Genomic DNA, 18,345 nt, shown 5'->3' on the forward strand with positions numbered 1-18,345 from the left:
CAGTTTATGGTATCAGTTCCATATTAAAGTTTTATGGCTTAGAACTTTATAAAATGATTATGGTTGTCAATCGATTAAAATATTTAATCACGATTAATCGCATGATTTTCCATAGTTAATCGCGATTAATTGCAAATTAATCAAATTTTTTATCTGTTCAAAATGTACCTTAAAGGGAGATTTGTCAAGTATTTAATGCTCTTATCAACATGGGAATGGGCAAATATGCTGCTTTATGCAAATGTATGTATATATTTATTACTGGAAATCAATTAACAACACAAAACAATGACAAATATTGTCCAGAAACCCTCACAGGTACTGCATTTAGCATAAAAAATATGCTCAAATTATAACATGGCAAACTCAAGCCACCAGCTGGCAGTGTGTCAGTGTGCTGACTTGACTATGACTTGCCCCAAACTGCATGTGATTATCATAAAGTGGGCATGTCTGTAAAGGGGAGACTCGTGGGTACCCATAGAACCCATTTTCATTCACATATCTTGAGATCAAAGGTCAAGGGACCCCTTTGAAAATGGCCATGACATTTTTTCCTCGCTAAAATTTAGCATACGTTTGGAGCATTATTTAACCTCCTTCCTGGCAAGCTAGTATGACATGTTTGGTACCAATGGATTCCTTAGGGTTTTGTAGTTTCATATGCGCTCCAATGCGTTAAAGAAATGAGTGCCGTTAAAACGAATAAACGAATTTGCGTTAATGTGTTATTACCATGTTAACTTTCACAGTCCTAGAATTAATATGTTAAAGGAGAATTACTGGCCATCGGTCCTCTTAATGTTCAGAACAAACACATGTAGAGAGACACCACATAAACTGGTCAAGGATGAGAGGCAGTGAAATGTGGTTTATAATGTAATAAAAAAAAAACAAGCATAAACAATGACATTAGTATTAGAAAGAAGCCAAAATTGTACTGAAGCTAAAAATGCAACACGTGTAAAACTAATTGCCATCATGAATCACCGCCAACGGAGAGCAGAATTAATGAGGAGTGCTAGTGGATTTACTTTGAGCCAACTTGAATTTCATTTAACTAAATTACATGATAGTTAGTCGTGATTAAATTCACATGTTCCAAATAAAAGTGACAAGCAACAGCAATGGGGAAATGATGTGTTTATACTGATAACGTTGTGTGCCAAAATACTCTACCTAAACAAATCCCGCCTTTATGTTTGCTCACCCTGCTACAGCTACAAATAAACAGATGTACACATACTGCGCCATGTGTTACGGTCATGTGCGTTAGTGCTCGTGTAGCCACTCACACACAACTGTCAATAAAATGACAAACTTTATATTTAACACTGGCGGTCTTGCTGCTGCAACCGCCATTCAGCCTCAGGGCCAATAAAGTTTTTATTTAACTATGCACGTCTAAATCAAGTCGCTCCTAAAGGGAACAGGTCTGGTTTGCCAAGCACATGATCACAAGCCTGGAGAGATTGCACACTGCTGCAGTCACGACTGCCACTGATGCTGGACTAACACAGAAAAACACACACGCTCTCACACGCTCTGGACCTGGTTCAAGTTAGCAGCAGGCACTGTCATGGTAGGAAAGTGAGTCATGCGTGTGTGTGGATATGACACACTCACCTCTTGTGACCTGACACATACACACACACAGATATAAAGCATGCACATTCTCACTGCATTGGGAAACGAGTGCAAAAATAAAAATCTTAAAGTGTCCCTGAATGCTTATGTTCACTGTATGCATGTACACGTACAGGACTGTGAATACTGTGTGTGTGCTCCCTCCCCGCCGTCCTCTGCTCTCTCTAATGAGAGTCTCTCAGTCTGACAAGACTCGGCTGCATGGAGGACAAAGGTCAAAGGTCGCGTTGGAGCAGATTAGACGGGGTAAAAGGGTCGCAAAGGAGGAGAGAGGAGGAGGCGTAAGTGAAAAGGCCTGGTCATGTTTGTGGGCTCACAGCTGTGTGTGCACACTCTGCATTACTTCTGAGGCAAATGACACAAAATGTGTTTTGATTAGTTATTTTTCAGAATGCCTACTCAAAATTTACATAATAGGCGGTGGAGGAAAGTAATTAAGTGCATATACTGTATTTTAAGTACAACTTTGAGGTACTTTGAGTATTTCTAGTTTATGTTCATTTTTCTTATCCACTACATTTCAGAGTAAACCGTCATATTTTTCAAACCAAAACATTTATTTGACAACTGTAGTTACTATTCATATTAACCCATTTGTTCCCAAAGACTATATTTAGTAAGATAAAGAAAAAAAAATTCTGATTGGTCAAAAGTGTTGAAATTTGGTACGGACACACTTTGTGCAAGTATCTACATTTTTAGAAAAATCAAACTTTTATTAACAGGATTTTTGAAAAATTAGGAAAAATGCTAACATTGTGTTTATTAAATGTTTTTCCATATGAAATATTTTGTACACTGCATGTGTGTGCATATGTTTGATATTCATCTTGTTATGAGTTCATAGACAACAAATACTTGATTGTGCTTCTTGTAGTTTCTCAGATACAGACATTTTCTTATCATACTATATCTAGTCTTTGGGCACATGGGACTACTGTTTATTGCTAAAATATAATGGAGTCTATTGCAAAGCAAGTCGTCCCATGTGCCCAAAGACTAGATATAGTATGATAAGAAAAACTCACTTTTCAGCCAAACAGTTTGACCATTTTTCACATTTGTGTTTTAGGTGAGCCCAGAGAACACGTCCGCCAAAGGAAATAAAAAATCTCAGTATAAAAAAGAACTGAACACATAATTTCTTTTCTGGAGCTGATGATGGAAGCAGCTAAAGAGTGAACCATCTCGCTTCCTTCTCATCTTTGTTGAGAGCTGCACATGTGCAAGAATGTGCATCGCAAGAAAGTCGCAGCAGGTAAAGACAAAAGTTAATGAGCTGAAGGGAAATCGAGCATTTCAATTAACGTGGGAACAGGAGTTTAGTTGGGCGACGTTAGAGGATGTGGGCGAAACTCCAGATTCCTTTACTTAAAGATTAAACATGACAATTAACTTCTCTTTGTTGTTATTTGATAACCACTAATAAATAAAAATATCTGTATAAGGGCAAGTAAAAATTTTATTTGGGCAAGTGGATTTCTGACCTGTTAAACCCCGCTATAATGGGTTCTACAAGTAATCCTGCTGAGGTGTCTTTGAGCAAGGTCCCCCGCTCTCTGAAGAAATGCATTTACTACCATGTTCCAGATCACCATTTATTTTAACGCGTAAAGATTGACGATTCGATATCTCTAAGTTGAAATAAATGTATTGGAGTTATGAGAGTGCAGCTTTTACTTTATAGTTTTTTTCAAAAGCACCTGAGTAACATTGATATGGACATTATTGCATGTACAAAAGCATGTGTAGTGCAAAGTGATGAGTTGACGCAGGCTCGAGATAAAGCTGGAGGCTTTGGCTGGAATGCAGAGAGCAATCTTCGCTCTGTCAGCTTTGTTTACAGTTGCTTTTATCTCAGCAACGATATCGGATCAACATCAATGAGCGGTCACGGAGCGTAGAAAGCCGGTAGCTTAGTGGAGCGATGATCCACAAGCAAACAATATGTCCGGATTCAAGAAACTACGTAAAATACACAGCTGAAATTCTCACAGACAGCAAGAAGCTCAGTCTTCACAAATACACACAATGCTGTAAATAAGCTGGTTTGTGTGAGAGGAAACTATATGTTTATGCTCCGGCTTCAGTGGACCAAGAGGCCATTACCGACACGCAGCCAGATATTAGAGTAGACAAGCTGTCACAATGCATTTTCTGCTGCCAGAGATCACAACCGTAAAATCGTGGTAATAACAGCGACCAGACGTACAACCAGAGACAAACTCCCAAACACACAATTAGAAATGAGCTGCAGCTTTCTTGCTCATACACGCACAGTTCTGTATTTCAGGTCAACACAATGAGATTTACTGGCATCACAAATGACCTACTACAAGAGCACTACTAAAAATATATTTTTAAAAATAAACGCGTATAAGCATTGTAAAGACAACTTAAATGCTAATTTCTTGTTGTCATTAATCACAGCACACAAACCCTGCCACATGCCTATAGAAATAACCCCACAGTAATAATAAGAAAGACAAGAGCAGGGGGAGATAACTGACAGCTATACAAAGGGAGAGACAGCGGACTAAAAACACAAGTGAAAACAGACAAGATAAACAGGAGCAGCCTTGGCTTGATTACGAGTATTCAGAGGCCTTCGATAGAAGCGGCCAATAGAAATACAGTAAAGGGAACCAGACAGAGCTTCGTGGAACAGAGCCCGAGCCCTGCGAAACTTTACCCTGTGGGTTAACAAATCACTTCTGAGCTCAATATAGACCTCAATACAACTATCACGCAGTGCACGCACATTATTGTCCATGTTTGTTTTAATATGCTGCGAATACTCGATGGGTATCTGTACCAGATCCAACAGGGGCCAGAAACATATCAATCATATAAACGCTTTACATACTATGGTTTCATTCATGGTGTATAGGACTACTTTACATTCTCAAATAGCAGGGAGGTAACAGCTTTAACAAGAATAAGAGTCTACAGCTATGCTAACGGCTCTGTGAGGCTAAATGCTAATGTCAGAATAACTTGTAAATATCATTCAGGTCAACCTCCAAGTCGTAGTTACGGCTGGGAAGCTTTGAATTTTCTGAAAGCTCTGGTATATCCTACGTGGCACTTACTAATACAGAAGAATTCGAACAAATATGTGATCAACTTTTTAATTGTACAACCATCTTGATGACTGCTTGCAAGTCATTAACTTGGAAATCTTTCCCATCTCTACCATCCATTCCATACACAGTAAGGTGAACACGGCATAAAAGAGTCTACGGCCGTGCTAGCGGCTCTGTGAGGCTGTACTGCACAGCAGTTCTATGAGCTGAATGCTAATGTCAGCATGCTAACATGCTCTGAATAACAATGCTAACATGCTGATGTTAAAGGGGATAGAATGTTTACCATGTTCACTATCTTAGTTTAGCGTATTAACATGCCAGCATTTGCTAATTAGCCCTAAACGAGTGAGGCTGTTTAATGTCAGCAGCTTTAGAACACACTGCATGCTCTGTAATGTTTCATGCCAAAAAAATAAAAGGTCAGCGTGCTCTCACAGTACTTGCTGAGTAATATTTGGTTATAAGTGTTTGTTGTTTCTTCCAATTTGTTGTGTTGCAACTTTTGGAAAAGACATTTCTTGAGTGTGCCAAAAAAAGAATAGAGAAACAAGGAAGAGAGAACGATTCCACGATGTGATACCGGCTAATAAGACGGCATCAAATATTTTTTCCTGTGATTCTATAATTCTGTGGAACATGTTGTAATATCACAAGTGCTCAACTCCACCCATCCTGCATCCAAGTTAGCTTCAACAAATCATAAAACACATCAAGAACACTTGACCCAGGCCTGCTATCATTTTCATTATCAAGGTTTCAAAATACTTGGATGGTTGTTTTTGACGGCGTTGGGAGCCTGTTAGAAATTAAGGCTCTTTTCCTGAAACCTCAAAAACAATCCACAATTTTTCAAACAATCTTTGACAGCAAAGCAGGACTAATAACTGAGACAGTTTAACCTCTAAACAGATTCATCATTTGCACGACTCAACCTCATTTTGACTGGCTTTGTGACGGTTGCCTCTTAACCACTGAAGTGAGAACTGACAGCTCCTCAAACATAAATGATTATTGGCATGACAGACGGAGCATTTTGGGGTTTTTGGCGATATACGTTTCTGGAAATCTCAACAGTTTCCCTGAAAATGTGTGAGGATATCACCACCTGTGTTTGTTGTTGAGTTTCAGGTGAAATTTTTTCTCAAAATAAAAAAGTGTGTGGCCAATGGAGAATCAATGAGTCCTGTTTATTACTTGTCTTTGTTCTGGCAGGTTAGTCTTAAAGGAGTCTGGAGTCGATAACGTTACGGGCTCACGTCGCCACCGCTCTCACTCTCTTGCTTCAACACTCACTTCCCACGTACACACACACTAAGCACCGCCTCTGCTCCAAATGACCTGCGCTACTCTTGCACGCACGCAGTTGTCAACTAAAGTTGAGGAGATAAACGTGGGAGGAAGTGAAAACTATGATCAGAATAGTCACTTGTATGACTCTTACTCACATTGGGCTCACTTCTATAGTGAATTAGTTAAAATAAACTATTCACCATTTTTCTGGAGCCCCGTTGGAACCCCCTCAAGGACCCCTGGTTGACAACCACTGGTCTACATCAACAACAAACTGACTGTGATTTTCTGTATTGATAAAATCTATCAGCCTATTATTAAAAGTTGAATCAGTCTGAAATGAACATTTGATTAATATCATCATAACCAGCATCACATTGGGTTTCAATAGACACTATAAATGTCCCGTGGTCTACATGCTGTTTCAGCTCATTTTTCCAGCCTGACAACAACATTCACAAATTGCGCAACTAAATTAATTTTTGTCCTCCAAACTGTACCACTGTCAGTCATAAAACCAGACATGTAACTTTTTGCATGAGTGTAATTGTACTTTTGATGGCACACATTTACAACACATGTTGCTGTATTATATTTGGGTCCTTGAAAAAATGCAGCCCACAGGTATGAAACCAGGTGCAATACAGCACCTATGGGACAGTGTCAGGTGTTTTTATAGAGCAATAATAATAATAATAATAAATTGATATTGTGTGTTTCCATTTTATTTTTCAATGTGAAAATGCCCTTTTTTCTTTGCCTCCAGTGTTTTTTTTCCTATTGCTGGTACAGTACAGTAATAATCAGCAGTGGAGACCTGCATCTCCACAAGTAATAATCAGCAGTGGGTTTGAGTAGAGTGAAACCTGCATTTCAGCCAGAGTGGTGTTACAACAGTGTCCCCCGGTGGTGTAAAACAACCACTGTTTATTCACATGCTTCTTTTACCTTGGCTTTCAGTACTCTACATTGTTTGCTTTCTTGTAAATTTGCTGAGTGTTGATGTACTAGAAAAAAAATATAGATTTATTACATTCTATGCTAGACTGTCTAGCCAAGAGTCTGAAATAATTTAACTCTTTAAACAAAAAGTAGTGACAGTAAGTTAGGATAGTTACACTCAAGTGCAAGATGATTTTTCATTATTTATGATTAAACTTTTGATACAAGTGAAACTGCACTGGATATATGTGGAATCATAAATCAAGGTATTTTATATACAGTTTTAAATGAAGGTCACATTTGCTTGCTGCAAAGATTTTTTTCTGCGCTAATAATTGTGACTTTTTTACCTTTTTTGTTCATACATGACTGATAACCACTGACTTGTGCGTCCCATTCAAATGCAAGCATCTCATTCTGCACTGATGCACATGGCAGTAAACTTGAACTAGTGAAGTAGAGAGGAGAGAGGGAGAAACAGCTGACCTGTTCTTTTTCGAGTGCTCGTCCTTCCCCTTCTTCACTCCAAAGATCCTTGTGATCAGAGTGCTGAAGAGAAGAGTGGAGGAGTTCCTCACCTGGGAAACAAAAACAAAAACAGAAGGAAGGAGGATAGAGGAAAAAGAGAGAGAATGTGTGTATGGGTATGTGCATTTAGTCTATCCTCATTGATGTAAATGGGGTGGTCAAATCTTAGAAAAACCTCATTAGTGTATGTTGGTCTGTCTAAATTCAAACTACAGAGACAAATAGAAGTAGATAACATAGAAACTCACTGCCCAAACAGGAGAAGTGAAGCCCAGAACAGCAGCCTGCATCCCATCTGAGACAAAGGGAATGATGTTTTCCCCCAGACGAGTGTCCCTGTACAGAGCCCTGAGGATGTTCAGAGCATGGACCTGTGGTGAGGTAAAAACATAACATTTAACCATCAAGCAGAATCACATTAAGAATTCACACAATGATAAAGACGACGATCTATTCGTCAAAAACATAAACAAGATCACTCAAAAAAGAAAGAGAATGTTTGAGAACACAAAGCCTTGTCCGCACGTACACGGTTTTTTTTTTGTAAACAGCTTTTCTATGCATTTTGGGCATCCGTCCACACCCAAAAGTCATTTTAGATCACTGAAAACAGCTTTTGTAAAACTCCTGCCAGGGTGAAGACTTTCAGAAACTCAGTGTTGACGTGTAGACAGGGAAAACTGAGTTTGGGGCTTTTAATGTCAGAGTGTGCACTGTTATCTCCTTTGAGAGGCGTCACTAATGAGTGCAACATGTCCTGCAACAGCAGCATAAATACATCCATGAACGTCAGACGTGGCCAAATAACCTGATGACAGGACTTTTCACATGTTTAACACATAAATGTACAATTACTCTTCCACTATACTGAGGAACAGGGGTGTCAGAATGCACTACAGAGGTCACTGCTATTTATCCACGACACAGATCCCATCACCAGTGTGCGTGTGTGTGTGTGTGTGTGTGTGTGTGTGTGTGTGTGTGTGTGTGTGTGTATGTCCCAACCTGCCCACTGGCCTTGAAAGCGCTTCAATTGTGTTTTCTGTTTTCGTCTGGACAGAGACTTTTTTTAAAACCGTGCTTGTGTGGACGGGATTTTTTTGTTAACGAATGAGGAAAAACGCCATTTACAAAAATACCCATCCGGACTATTCCTACATTTGTCTGCAGGTCTCCACAGCTGATGTGCTGCAAAACCGACAACCGTCACTATTTAATAAGCCAGAAAGATTTTTTAAATATCGCATGACCTTCAAAAGATGATTTCCTGCTGAGGCAGGTAGACAAACTTACCAGAAACAGCTAAAATAGAGCACCATTTGGCTGCTTTTAATGTAATTTCTAAAGTTGGACTGTCACCTAAGTGCCTTCCACCACCATTATATGATGGGTAGGATGTAGTTCGTTTCATTTTCGGAATAGATCAATACTACACTGACTGCCTACAGCCTTGAAAACCCCACTTATTTGAAATTTCTAACCTGTTTTTTACGCTTTTTGGTCACAGAACACATTAAACAAACTTTAAGGAAGTTCAAAGGTAAATAAAAGTCACAGCAGTACTCCTTCCGATGCCATTTCAGAGCGTTCAATCAAACAGATGTGACTAGATAACAGGACTCATTCATGAAGCTACTGGGTGGTCAGACCTGAGGGACGGTGGAGCTGTCGGTGTTCCTGTTCGCAGAGGGCATGGCCAAAGCAATCAGCTCTCTCATGGTCATTTTCAGCAGACTGCAGCTGGACGACTTGGGCTCAGAGGAGAGCAGAGCCTGCGGAAGGAAAAGAAAATACATCAAAACACAACAGACATGCAGCAGGTAAAATAGAAAAAGTCACAAAACCGGCCAGTGTCAACATGTCAAAGATACTACTCTCAGTACCGTGTCAGTATTGTTAAAAGAGTACTCCATCAATTTATAACTGCACTCCTGTAACTGTTGGAAACAGAAGGATCAAAATCGATGCAGCAGAACCAGATATATCGTCTTTTTTATGCCAGGCACGCTTCTTCCTTGTCAAAATCTAGGGCCTCCATTACCCACAATGCAACTCGACTGCCTACAGTTTGGCCGGAGATTTTTTCCATTTTCAAACTTGTAGTCTTCAGCGCCGACCGACGCTGCCTCAAAAATGATGTAATTTTAGGCCGCGGTTGAGGCCAAGATGGTTTTGTGTTTTCTTGTTCTTGTTGTTGTTTTTCCACCTTTTCAATAACAGGATAAGAAGGCGGCTTTGCACTCGTTGCACTACGAACCAGAGCTGCAATAATACGTTTAAGTTTAATTACGTTTTTTACATTCCTGGATTCAATGCAATATGGATATTCATATTGTAACAATATGTACATTTGCCCAGTTTCTCATTGTGGAGGCCAGAAATATATGTCCTGAACTTTTGTTTTAGCAGGCATATGCCACTCAACGTTATTAGACTCTAAAAACTACACTGTTCCTTTAAACTCAATATAATATTTCAATTTGATTTACTTGTCAATATATTATAAAAAAGAGTCAGTAAGGAGTTTGAACAAAGTAACAAATGAGAAGCTACTTATGTCACCTACCTTTACAATATACTGTGTGGTGTACAATCTGGCAAATATAAGCAACTGATGCATTTGTTCCTGCATTTCATAACAGGCCACATGAACTACTGTCAATTCAGTCGTTTAGTTTAGTATTCAGTCAATCTATTTAATTAACCCTAAGAGACCCACAATAGAACTGTTTTTGTCTTGTTTAGGGGGGTACAGGGGGAGATAGCAGGTCAACAGTAGATGTCACATAGAAGTGGTGTACATCATCTGAAAGCTGGAAACCTGAAGATTAATTTGAGATGCAGCTCAGCACTGTGTGTCAAGTTGTTCTAGTCATAAATCAGAAATAAACATGAATGAATGAATTAAAATAAGTTGTGATTATGATGGAAGTATATGACGGCCATTCCCTTGCTCTATTATGTCTTATGAGTTGTTGCAGCAATTTTTGGGTTGATATAAAATACCACATTAACACACCAAGACCTTGAAGAACACCTCAGTAAAAGCTATGCTGTGATTTGGTATCAAAAACTTTTGAGATTTGGAGATATCTGCAAGAATTGCATTTTTCGGTGAGCGGATGGCAAGCCCTTCTGTTCTTACATATCTTGAGGTCAGAGGTCAAAGGACCTCTTTGAAAATGGCCAAGCCAGTTTTTCCTTGCCAAAATTTTGCCTAAATTTGGAGTGTTATTTAGCCTCCTCCCTGACAAGCTAACATGACATGGTTGGTACCAATTGATTCCTTACGTTTTCTAGTTTCATATGATATCAGTAGGATATCGTCAGCGATCCCACAGGTCTCAGAGGATTAAGTTACCTATTGCTTGTTTGTTGTAAAATTGCAGCAGTAGACCTCTAAACTGAACTGAATTATGTCCATCACTGTATACAGTGGTATTCTATCACATAAAGACACAGCCATACGATTACATAAGTTTGCCTATACTGATAGCTTCCCTGAATGACATCATCTGTAAGTACCAGCAGTGGGAGTTGGGAATGTGGGAGTGAAGAGGTGACAGCAATTGGCTGCTGTGTGAGAAAGGAGTTATCTTACTGTGGGAGCTGATGGGAGCCAGCTGTGTGTCTGGCCTGGGTTATGGTTAAGAGTTAGGCCTGGGAGGGATGGAGGGATGGAGGTAGGGAGGAGAGGAGGAGGAGGAGGCACAGTCTGGCTCTTATGAACTCTTGGGGGGGTTGGGGTGGAGGAAGGTTAAGAGGAAGAGGAGGGCTAGCCCGGTTCCTGTGAAGTCTGTCCCAGGTTGATCCAGACCAGCATGAGGCGAGCGCGGGAGCCAGCCTTCCCGGATCTGACTCTGTCTTTCTGTGTGAAGGAATGCAGCCCAGAGCTCTGCCAAGGTGTCGAATACTGCTGCTTCTCACCAGACTTCCTCCTCTCTGCCGGGCTCTCCCTCTTTCTCCTTCATCTCATCCTCTCTGTCTCCCTTCATCCCCACTTAAGTCATCCATATGTCTTTTCTATCATGCTCAATTCTGCTTTACTACTCTTCTTCTTTTCTCTCACTTTATCTTCAACTTTAGCTGTCATATCTTTTAAAACTAGAGCCGGTAATGTTGAGAAACTAGAAAGGGTACGCTAGAATTTAAAAATTATCCAACCAAAAAACCCTGCCCTGTGTTGCCAACTAATTTCCAATGAAAGTAGCTAGCAGCACTAATGTTGGCTCCAAAAGTTCCTAAATCTAGTGAGAAAGTCAGCAACACTGACAGCCCGTCCCTTAGGCCTCCCTCCAAAAACACTCCCCCAAAATTATCATTATGAACGTAAACAGCGGACATGGCTATTGTTAGTACTCACAGCTGCCAGGGCACTGTCACACATGTGCGAATGCAGGCGATAATCATGTGCGAATGCAGGCGATATCCGCCTGAAAGTTCACCAAAGTTGAACTCTACTTCGAAAGCGAATATGCAAATTTGCTTTGCAAATTGAAGCAAATGTTTTTTTGCTCCTTTACTCGCATATAACGGAAGTGAAGGGAAGATGAATTTCAATTTTGCGTGTGTGTGACCATCTGCGTGTGACCATTGCGTGCATGTGATCTCCATCTCGTCTGATCATTCCAATACACGGATATTTTCACAACGACATGGCCATCTGGAATGAAGCTAAGTGGTGAGTGCGAGTGGTGTGAAAATGGTCAGCAAATGCCGCTTTGTTTCATATACGTATCATAATAACGGCTTCTATATATCTGCCGTTCTCGGTCTTCCGGTTTCCCTTTTTGAATGATTAATACAGACTACCGACACAGGTACAGAATGTACGTGGTAGTTCGCCGTTGGCTGTAGTCTTTGTGTTGTGTTGGAGTGCAACATTTTGGCCAAGATACAGGTGATGTGAGGCGACGCAACAGGTAGTGTCTGGGCCTTTAATTCAAAAGGTCATTTCAGTTAGACAACAGGGATGCTCACGGCATTTAACATACAGAAAAGTCCCATAAATAATCAGGGATAAGCACGTTGCATCCATAGATGCCAGTTTCAGAAAGTCAAAGTTAGGACTTTTGAATCCTGGGACTGTTTTCAAAACCAAAATTAAGTATCAAATCTGGCTAAACTCAGCCTGGCACACAAATGCATTAAAAACAGAAGGGAGTCAGTGATGTCAGCGGTGCAGCCATGCGGCTCGTACCCGTAACCACAAGAAAGAACAACCCCACTCTGAAATTACTGCTGTGATAAAACATGAGCTCTGTCATGTCTAGTTTTAATATCAGTAATCAGAGGAAGTGGGGAGGCGAGCTGCGGCCGAATAAGAGACTGAGTCAGTCAAGTGTTAACGGTAGGTTAGTCACAGATTACAGCACATTGTTAGAGGTGTGTGGGACTGGTGACTACTACGAGGGGTCAACCAAAGGACAGTGTGTTTATGCGAGTGTGTCACTGAGAAAAAAAAGATGGATTGAGAAACTCAATGTTCTTCCAGCATGAGTGCTCCAGCGGCATGCCAAGGACTGCTGATTGCACCACTTTGAGGAGTAAACAGGAACACAAAAACACACACACAGGCAGAGTTTCTATTACTAAACCTCTGAGAACTGTCCAACATTCATTCACTAACCATAACCCTCACTGTGGCCATACACGTTGACTATCACATGACCTCATGTTACATTTCAGAGTGGCTCGGAATTAGTATTTTGCCAAATGGTCCTTATTTCTGATCTTCAGAACTCACACTGCTTATTATAGTCACTTGTTTTAATTTACCTTAATCAAGCAAATGAAGTAGCAACAATAAAAAATAAAAAAAATCAGTTTTGCCTCACTGACAGTCTGGTGTAAGATAATTTAATGCAAAATTGCAATGCAATGCAAATTTTATGCACAAAGAGCTCTGATATCGGAATTCTATCATGTCGGCAGAAATCCAATTTCAGGTATTGGAATCGGATCAGAACTGAAAAAAGTGGATCGGTGCATCTCTACAACAAAGATTCCAAGGGTGGAATCAAACCCGGGACGTTGCAGTTATATTGCATGCGCTGTAACCACTTGGCTATGAAGGTGCTCCAAAAGCAACCTTTTGATACTTCTTAGCCCAGTTGTTATGTCTAAATTTTGAAAACCATGATTACACACCTGGATGTAGAAGGGTATTCCAGCGCTGCGTCGGGTGGCACACAGCTTGGACGACGGGTCGCTGGATTTGATCTCCTCCAGAACCTCAGATAGCCAGCGTGCCGGAAGCTGCTGCAGGGCCTGACTTCCACTCCTTAAACACAGACACATAAACACACACACTTATGAGTAATAGGGGTCTAAATCATTTGAGATTGTCTTTTTGAGTGAGTAATTGTACACACATACTTGCATTAAAGAAACATTTAAAAAAATGATTACATCAGATGATTCACTATGAAATTACACATGTTGATTCAAGTTATATTTACTTATTTAATACCATTTTCAAACATATTTCTGTATACAAGTTCAATTACTTTGAGACGTTTTTTCTGTTAATCCCGTCCACAGCTGCTTTACCTCGCTGTCAGAAAGCCCTTTCCAACAGTAACTGAAGCCGTTATACCGTTCTCTTCAAAGCCACCAGACTCCATTCACAAAACAGTAATATAACCTCAAGAATGCGGGAGTATACATACCACCCCACTTCAATAAATCCAAACTAACCCTTTCAGTTATTTCCAAACTTAGCACAGCTAGCTTGAACTCAGCTAGTGCTAGCGTTCACATTATTCCTAACCTTATTGATTAACTTACTTTGGAAAACCTTTATCACTGCATTTTGCAACGGCTGAGTGAACGTTTCCATTTGAAAAAACGGAGCAGAACACAGATGGACCCGCCCTTTAATACTTGAGCTCTATACACAACAGAGTTGTCAGCTGCAATGTTTAATATCCCCATTAGCTGTTTTATACGCACGTTTTCAGGATGGAGAGTCATGCTGCACACTGCATGACTTTAATTTTCTACAATAAATTCAATCTGTTTCTCCCAAAACAAAACAGTCCACCGACACACCAAACCTTGATCATGTGGCTGCAAATCATTTTAATAGTCGTTTAAATCTACTTTGCCAAACAGATGGATCTCAAAGTAGGTTTTCATAAAAAGTGTGCCATAAAATGTTAGTTCAGAAAGTGTCAGATGCATTATGCATTGCATCGTAATGTACTCGATTAGCTTTCAAATACTCCAAAATCCAAACATCAATCACCTCGTCCACTGTACAGACATGATGCCTATCAAGTCACAACCATCAAACTTATGTGTACCTATTTGAAAGCGGTTGACATTACAAAGGAAATTCTTACTTTAAACTTAGTGACACATTTACACCGTTACTCTGTGGCATCTGGTACTCTGAGTGTTTTAAGACAAATGCTAAGAATATGATCCGAAGCAGGTCTGGCAAACACACACCCACCCACACCCACAAGAAACAGCTCTGCCCTGTTCTGAACGAAGCAGCTGTTTAACAAGAGCCAGTGGAGCGGAGAGGACACATTAAAACAATCCAATGTGGTTGACAGAACGAGGGCGCAGCGCTGCCACACACACTCTAGTGTACTTTATCATACACACTTGACACGGCAGGGACACAAACATCTATACTGACAAACACATGCAGTGAAGTATATACTGTAAACCAGTTATTCCCAACCAGGGTAATTCTGCAGTTGTCAGGGGGTATGTTCAAAGATCGTGAAATAGCTCAACTAATTAAAAAAGGCAAAAAACAAAATTATGACAATTAGTTTTTTTTTAAAATCCACTAATGAGTATGGGACCTGATCACTGCTGCAATTAAGCAAGGTGAAAACTAGCTAGCAAGCAAGCAGAGAAGTTGAAACAAGAAAAAGTTATGGATAAATGGTCGAAATAATTAAACGTGATGGATTAATGGTTTAAATATTTAGCTAAAAAAATGGATACATTATTAAAATAGATAGCTTAAAGTATTGGATAAATGGTTGAAATAGTTAGCTAAAATAATAGATAAATGTTTAAAATAGTTAAAAGTAATGGATAAATGGTTTAACTATTAAGCTTAAAATAATGGGTAAATTATTAAAATAGAAAGCTAAAAACAATTGATAAATGGTTATAATATCTAGCTAAAAATAATGGATGACTTATTAAAATAGATAGCTAAAAATAATGGATAAATGGTTGAAACAGCTAAAAGTAATGGAAAAATGGTTAAAATAGTTATATATAATGGATAAATGGATAAAATAGTTAAAAAATAATGGATAAATTATTGAAATAGACAGCTAAAATAATAAATGGTTCATTAAAGTAACAAATAAATAAACAGAAAAATGCATAAAATAATTGATAAATGGCTGAAATGTCCAGTTTCTTCCACTCTAAGTGGTAGTAGTATAAATGCAACCTAACCAAACCGATAGACAGTTGAATTGTATGAAAAAATATTGTAACAATATCGACCTCAATATCATTAATAGTTAAGAGACAGATTTAAGTGAGTACATTTGAAACATGATGGTGGTGTCGATAAAGGGGGTGAGTTCAGCAGACAGCGCTGTGGGGGCGCGTCTGACAAAAAAGGCTGGGAAACTCAGTCAAAGAAAGACCAAGACAGAGAAAGTGGAGAGAAATGGAAAACAAAAGTCAAATTATGAAAAAAAATGGGGAAAAATGAAGAGAGAGCCATATAGTCACAGTGAGAGAGTGCAAACACAGTGGAACACACCAGAGCCAGAACCCAAGGCAGAGCATCAAAAGGCCGCGGTTAAGCACCCCGCAATCAACACCCCGTAACCCAGCACACGGCCTGCATACCATCCACACACTGCTCTTCCCCTCCTGAAAACACACACTCGCATCCACACACGCCCGGAGCAGAACACACACACACACACACTCCCCAGTTCTCCTCCACACAACCACGAGAATGTCGCCCTCATTACACAACACACTGCGAGACTGGTTTCTGTACAAGAACAAAACAAGTGAGTTTTGTTTTAACTGCTCGGCGCTGGGTGGTTCAAAGTCAACACTGCTGTGACGGTTTTGTGGTTCGTCACCTGCCGCAGGGCTAAAGACGTCTTCCACAACACGCCATTGAGGAAAACAAGGAGGCGCAAGAAAGTGAGAAATTCTTTCATGTCGTACAGAATTAAAAGAGATGTTTTTTAATAATATAGGATAATATAGGATTGTTTCCATGACTAGCAGAGGTGATGGGAAGTTGAGACTTGAGTCACGTTTACTGTTGCCCCGGGCTACACGTCGCCACAGAGGCCCCCATTAGTCTAGTGCTGTTCAATGTGTCATGGAAGTAGCTTTGAAATATAAAACTAAACCTCAATGTTTTGGGTTTTTTTAGCAATAATTGCCCAGCTCACACACACATAACACAATAAATCTCACTGCAATCATTTTACATAACAACATAATTAGGCTGATGTCTTAAAAATGATTGATGTTATCTCTATTATAGAATAATAAATGGCAGTTAAAGGAATCGTTTGCAACAATTTGCTGTCTTACCAAGATTCTGATGAGATTATTAATATCAACATAGTGTCTGTACATTAAATATAAAGCTACAGCCAGCAGCCAGCAGCCAGCTAGCTTAGCACAAAGACTGAAAACAAGGAGAAACAAGGCGCCTGGCTCTCACCAAAGGGGAACAAAACCTACCTTCCAGCACCTCTAAAGCTCACTAATTAACATGTTATGTCCCATTTGTATAAAGCAAATGAGCGTATTTATACACCTCGAAAAGCTCTGTACACAAACGGAAACATAAACATTACAATTTGTTGTTTAAATGGAAGTTATGTGGTGGAACTTTTTATTGCCGAACAACAGCAGTGTGCAGTAAAGTCTCGTCATCACAGAGGTTGCCAGGCTTGGTGCCATCATCCCTACCAAAACTTGAGCCCAGTAATGTATCTGGCAACCTGCACTAAAGCTGAAGATACTGCACAGAGGTGCTTAACAGACAGATAAACTGTTGTTTGTCAAGAAATAGTCCCAACATGTAACTCCCCCTAAAATCACAAATTATGATTTCTACAGTTCTGATTATGTACAGATTGAACAAACAAGATACTAAGTGTTAACTGGTGAGCTTTGGAGTTGTTGGGAGGCATATTTATTCACATTGGACACAAGCTGTTTCCCCCTTTCTCCAGTCTTTATTCTAAACTAGGATAACCATGTCCTGAGTCATCTCTGTACCAAGCAGAGACATGAGATACAAATCAATCTTCTCATCTTCCCCTCAGAAAGAAAGTAAACAAGCACTTTTCCCAAAATGATTAACAGCTTAATTAAATAATGCATTAGAATTTTTTTTTTAAATAAAACGATATCAGTTTTTCCAATTCATTCAATAAAAACATTGTAATTGATTTAGTGCATTGTGAGTTGACACATTGTCTTACTCTTTTATCAGCTTTTTTTTCCCATGCCCCTACCTCTTTGTTGGCCGTCCAGAGGGCTCCAGATGATGAATAACACTAATTATGAAGTCTTGATGTAATTAAGGATATTATACCTGCATAGTGATACTGACAGGACTTGCCCACTTGCTAATTACAAGGCACACTGACACCCTGTGTCAGGATGGGAGTTAATGCCCTCAGCCATTCAGCAGTATTACCTTTCAGCCCTTTGCCCCTGAATGTGAGCACACACACCTGCACAGCATGTCGGTGAGGCGTACAAAGCCCACATAAGCCAGTTCAAAGGCGCCACGATGACGGGACTGCAGGAGCTGCTGACGGAAGTACAGGCCAACCCCCTCCACCTGTAACAGAGAAAGAGAGACAGAGAGGGA

The 18,345-nt window shown here is 39.8% G+C and overlaps 1 protein-coding gene across 1 annotated transcript in view; it reads right to left on the reverse strand.

Annotated features, from left to right (window-relative positions):
* The window catches only part of thada (THADA armadillo repeat containing), a 108,974-nt gene that overhangs the window by 69,068 nt on the left and 21,561 nt on the right, over positions 1–18,345 (reverse strand). The window contains exons 22-26 of the mRNA XM_037782525.1: positions 18,206–18,315; positions 13,647–13,779; positions 9,146–9,268; positions 7,745–7,867; positions 7,455–7,546 (exon numbers count right to left, since the gene is read on the reverse strand). Coding sequence (XP_037638453.1) covers positions 7,455–7,546; positions 7,745–7,867; positions 9,146–9,268; positions 13,647–13,779; positions 18,206–18,315 — 581 coding nt within the window. The remainder of the gene's footprint in view (positions 1–7,454; positions 7,547–7,744; positions 7,868–9,145; positions 9,269–13,646; positions 13,780–18,205; positions 18,316–18,345) is intronic.

Source organism: Sebastes umbrosus, chromosome 10, assembly GCF_015220745.1.
Source record: "Sebastes umbrosus isolate fSebUmb1 chromosome 10, fSebUmb1.pri, whole genome shotgun sequence".
Taxonomy (NCBI): Eukaryota; Metazoa; Chordata; class Actinopteri; order Perciformes; family Sebastidae; genus Sebastes; species Sebastes umbrosus.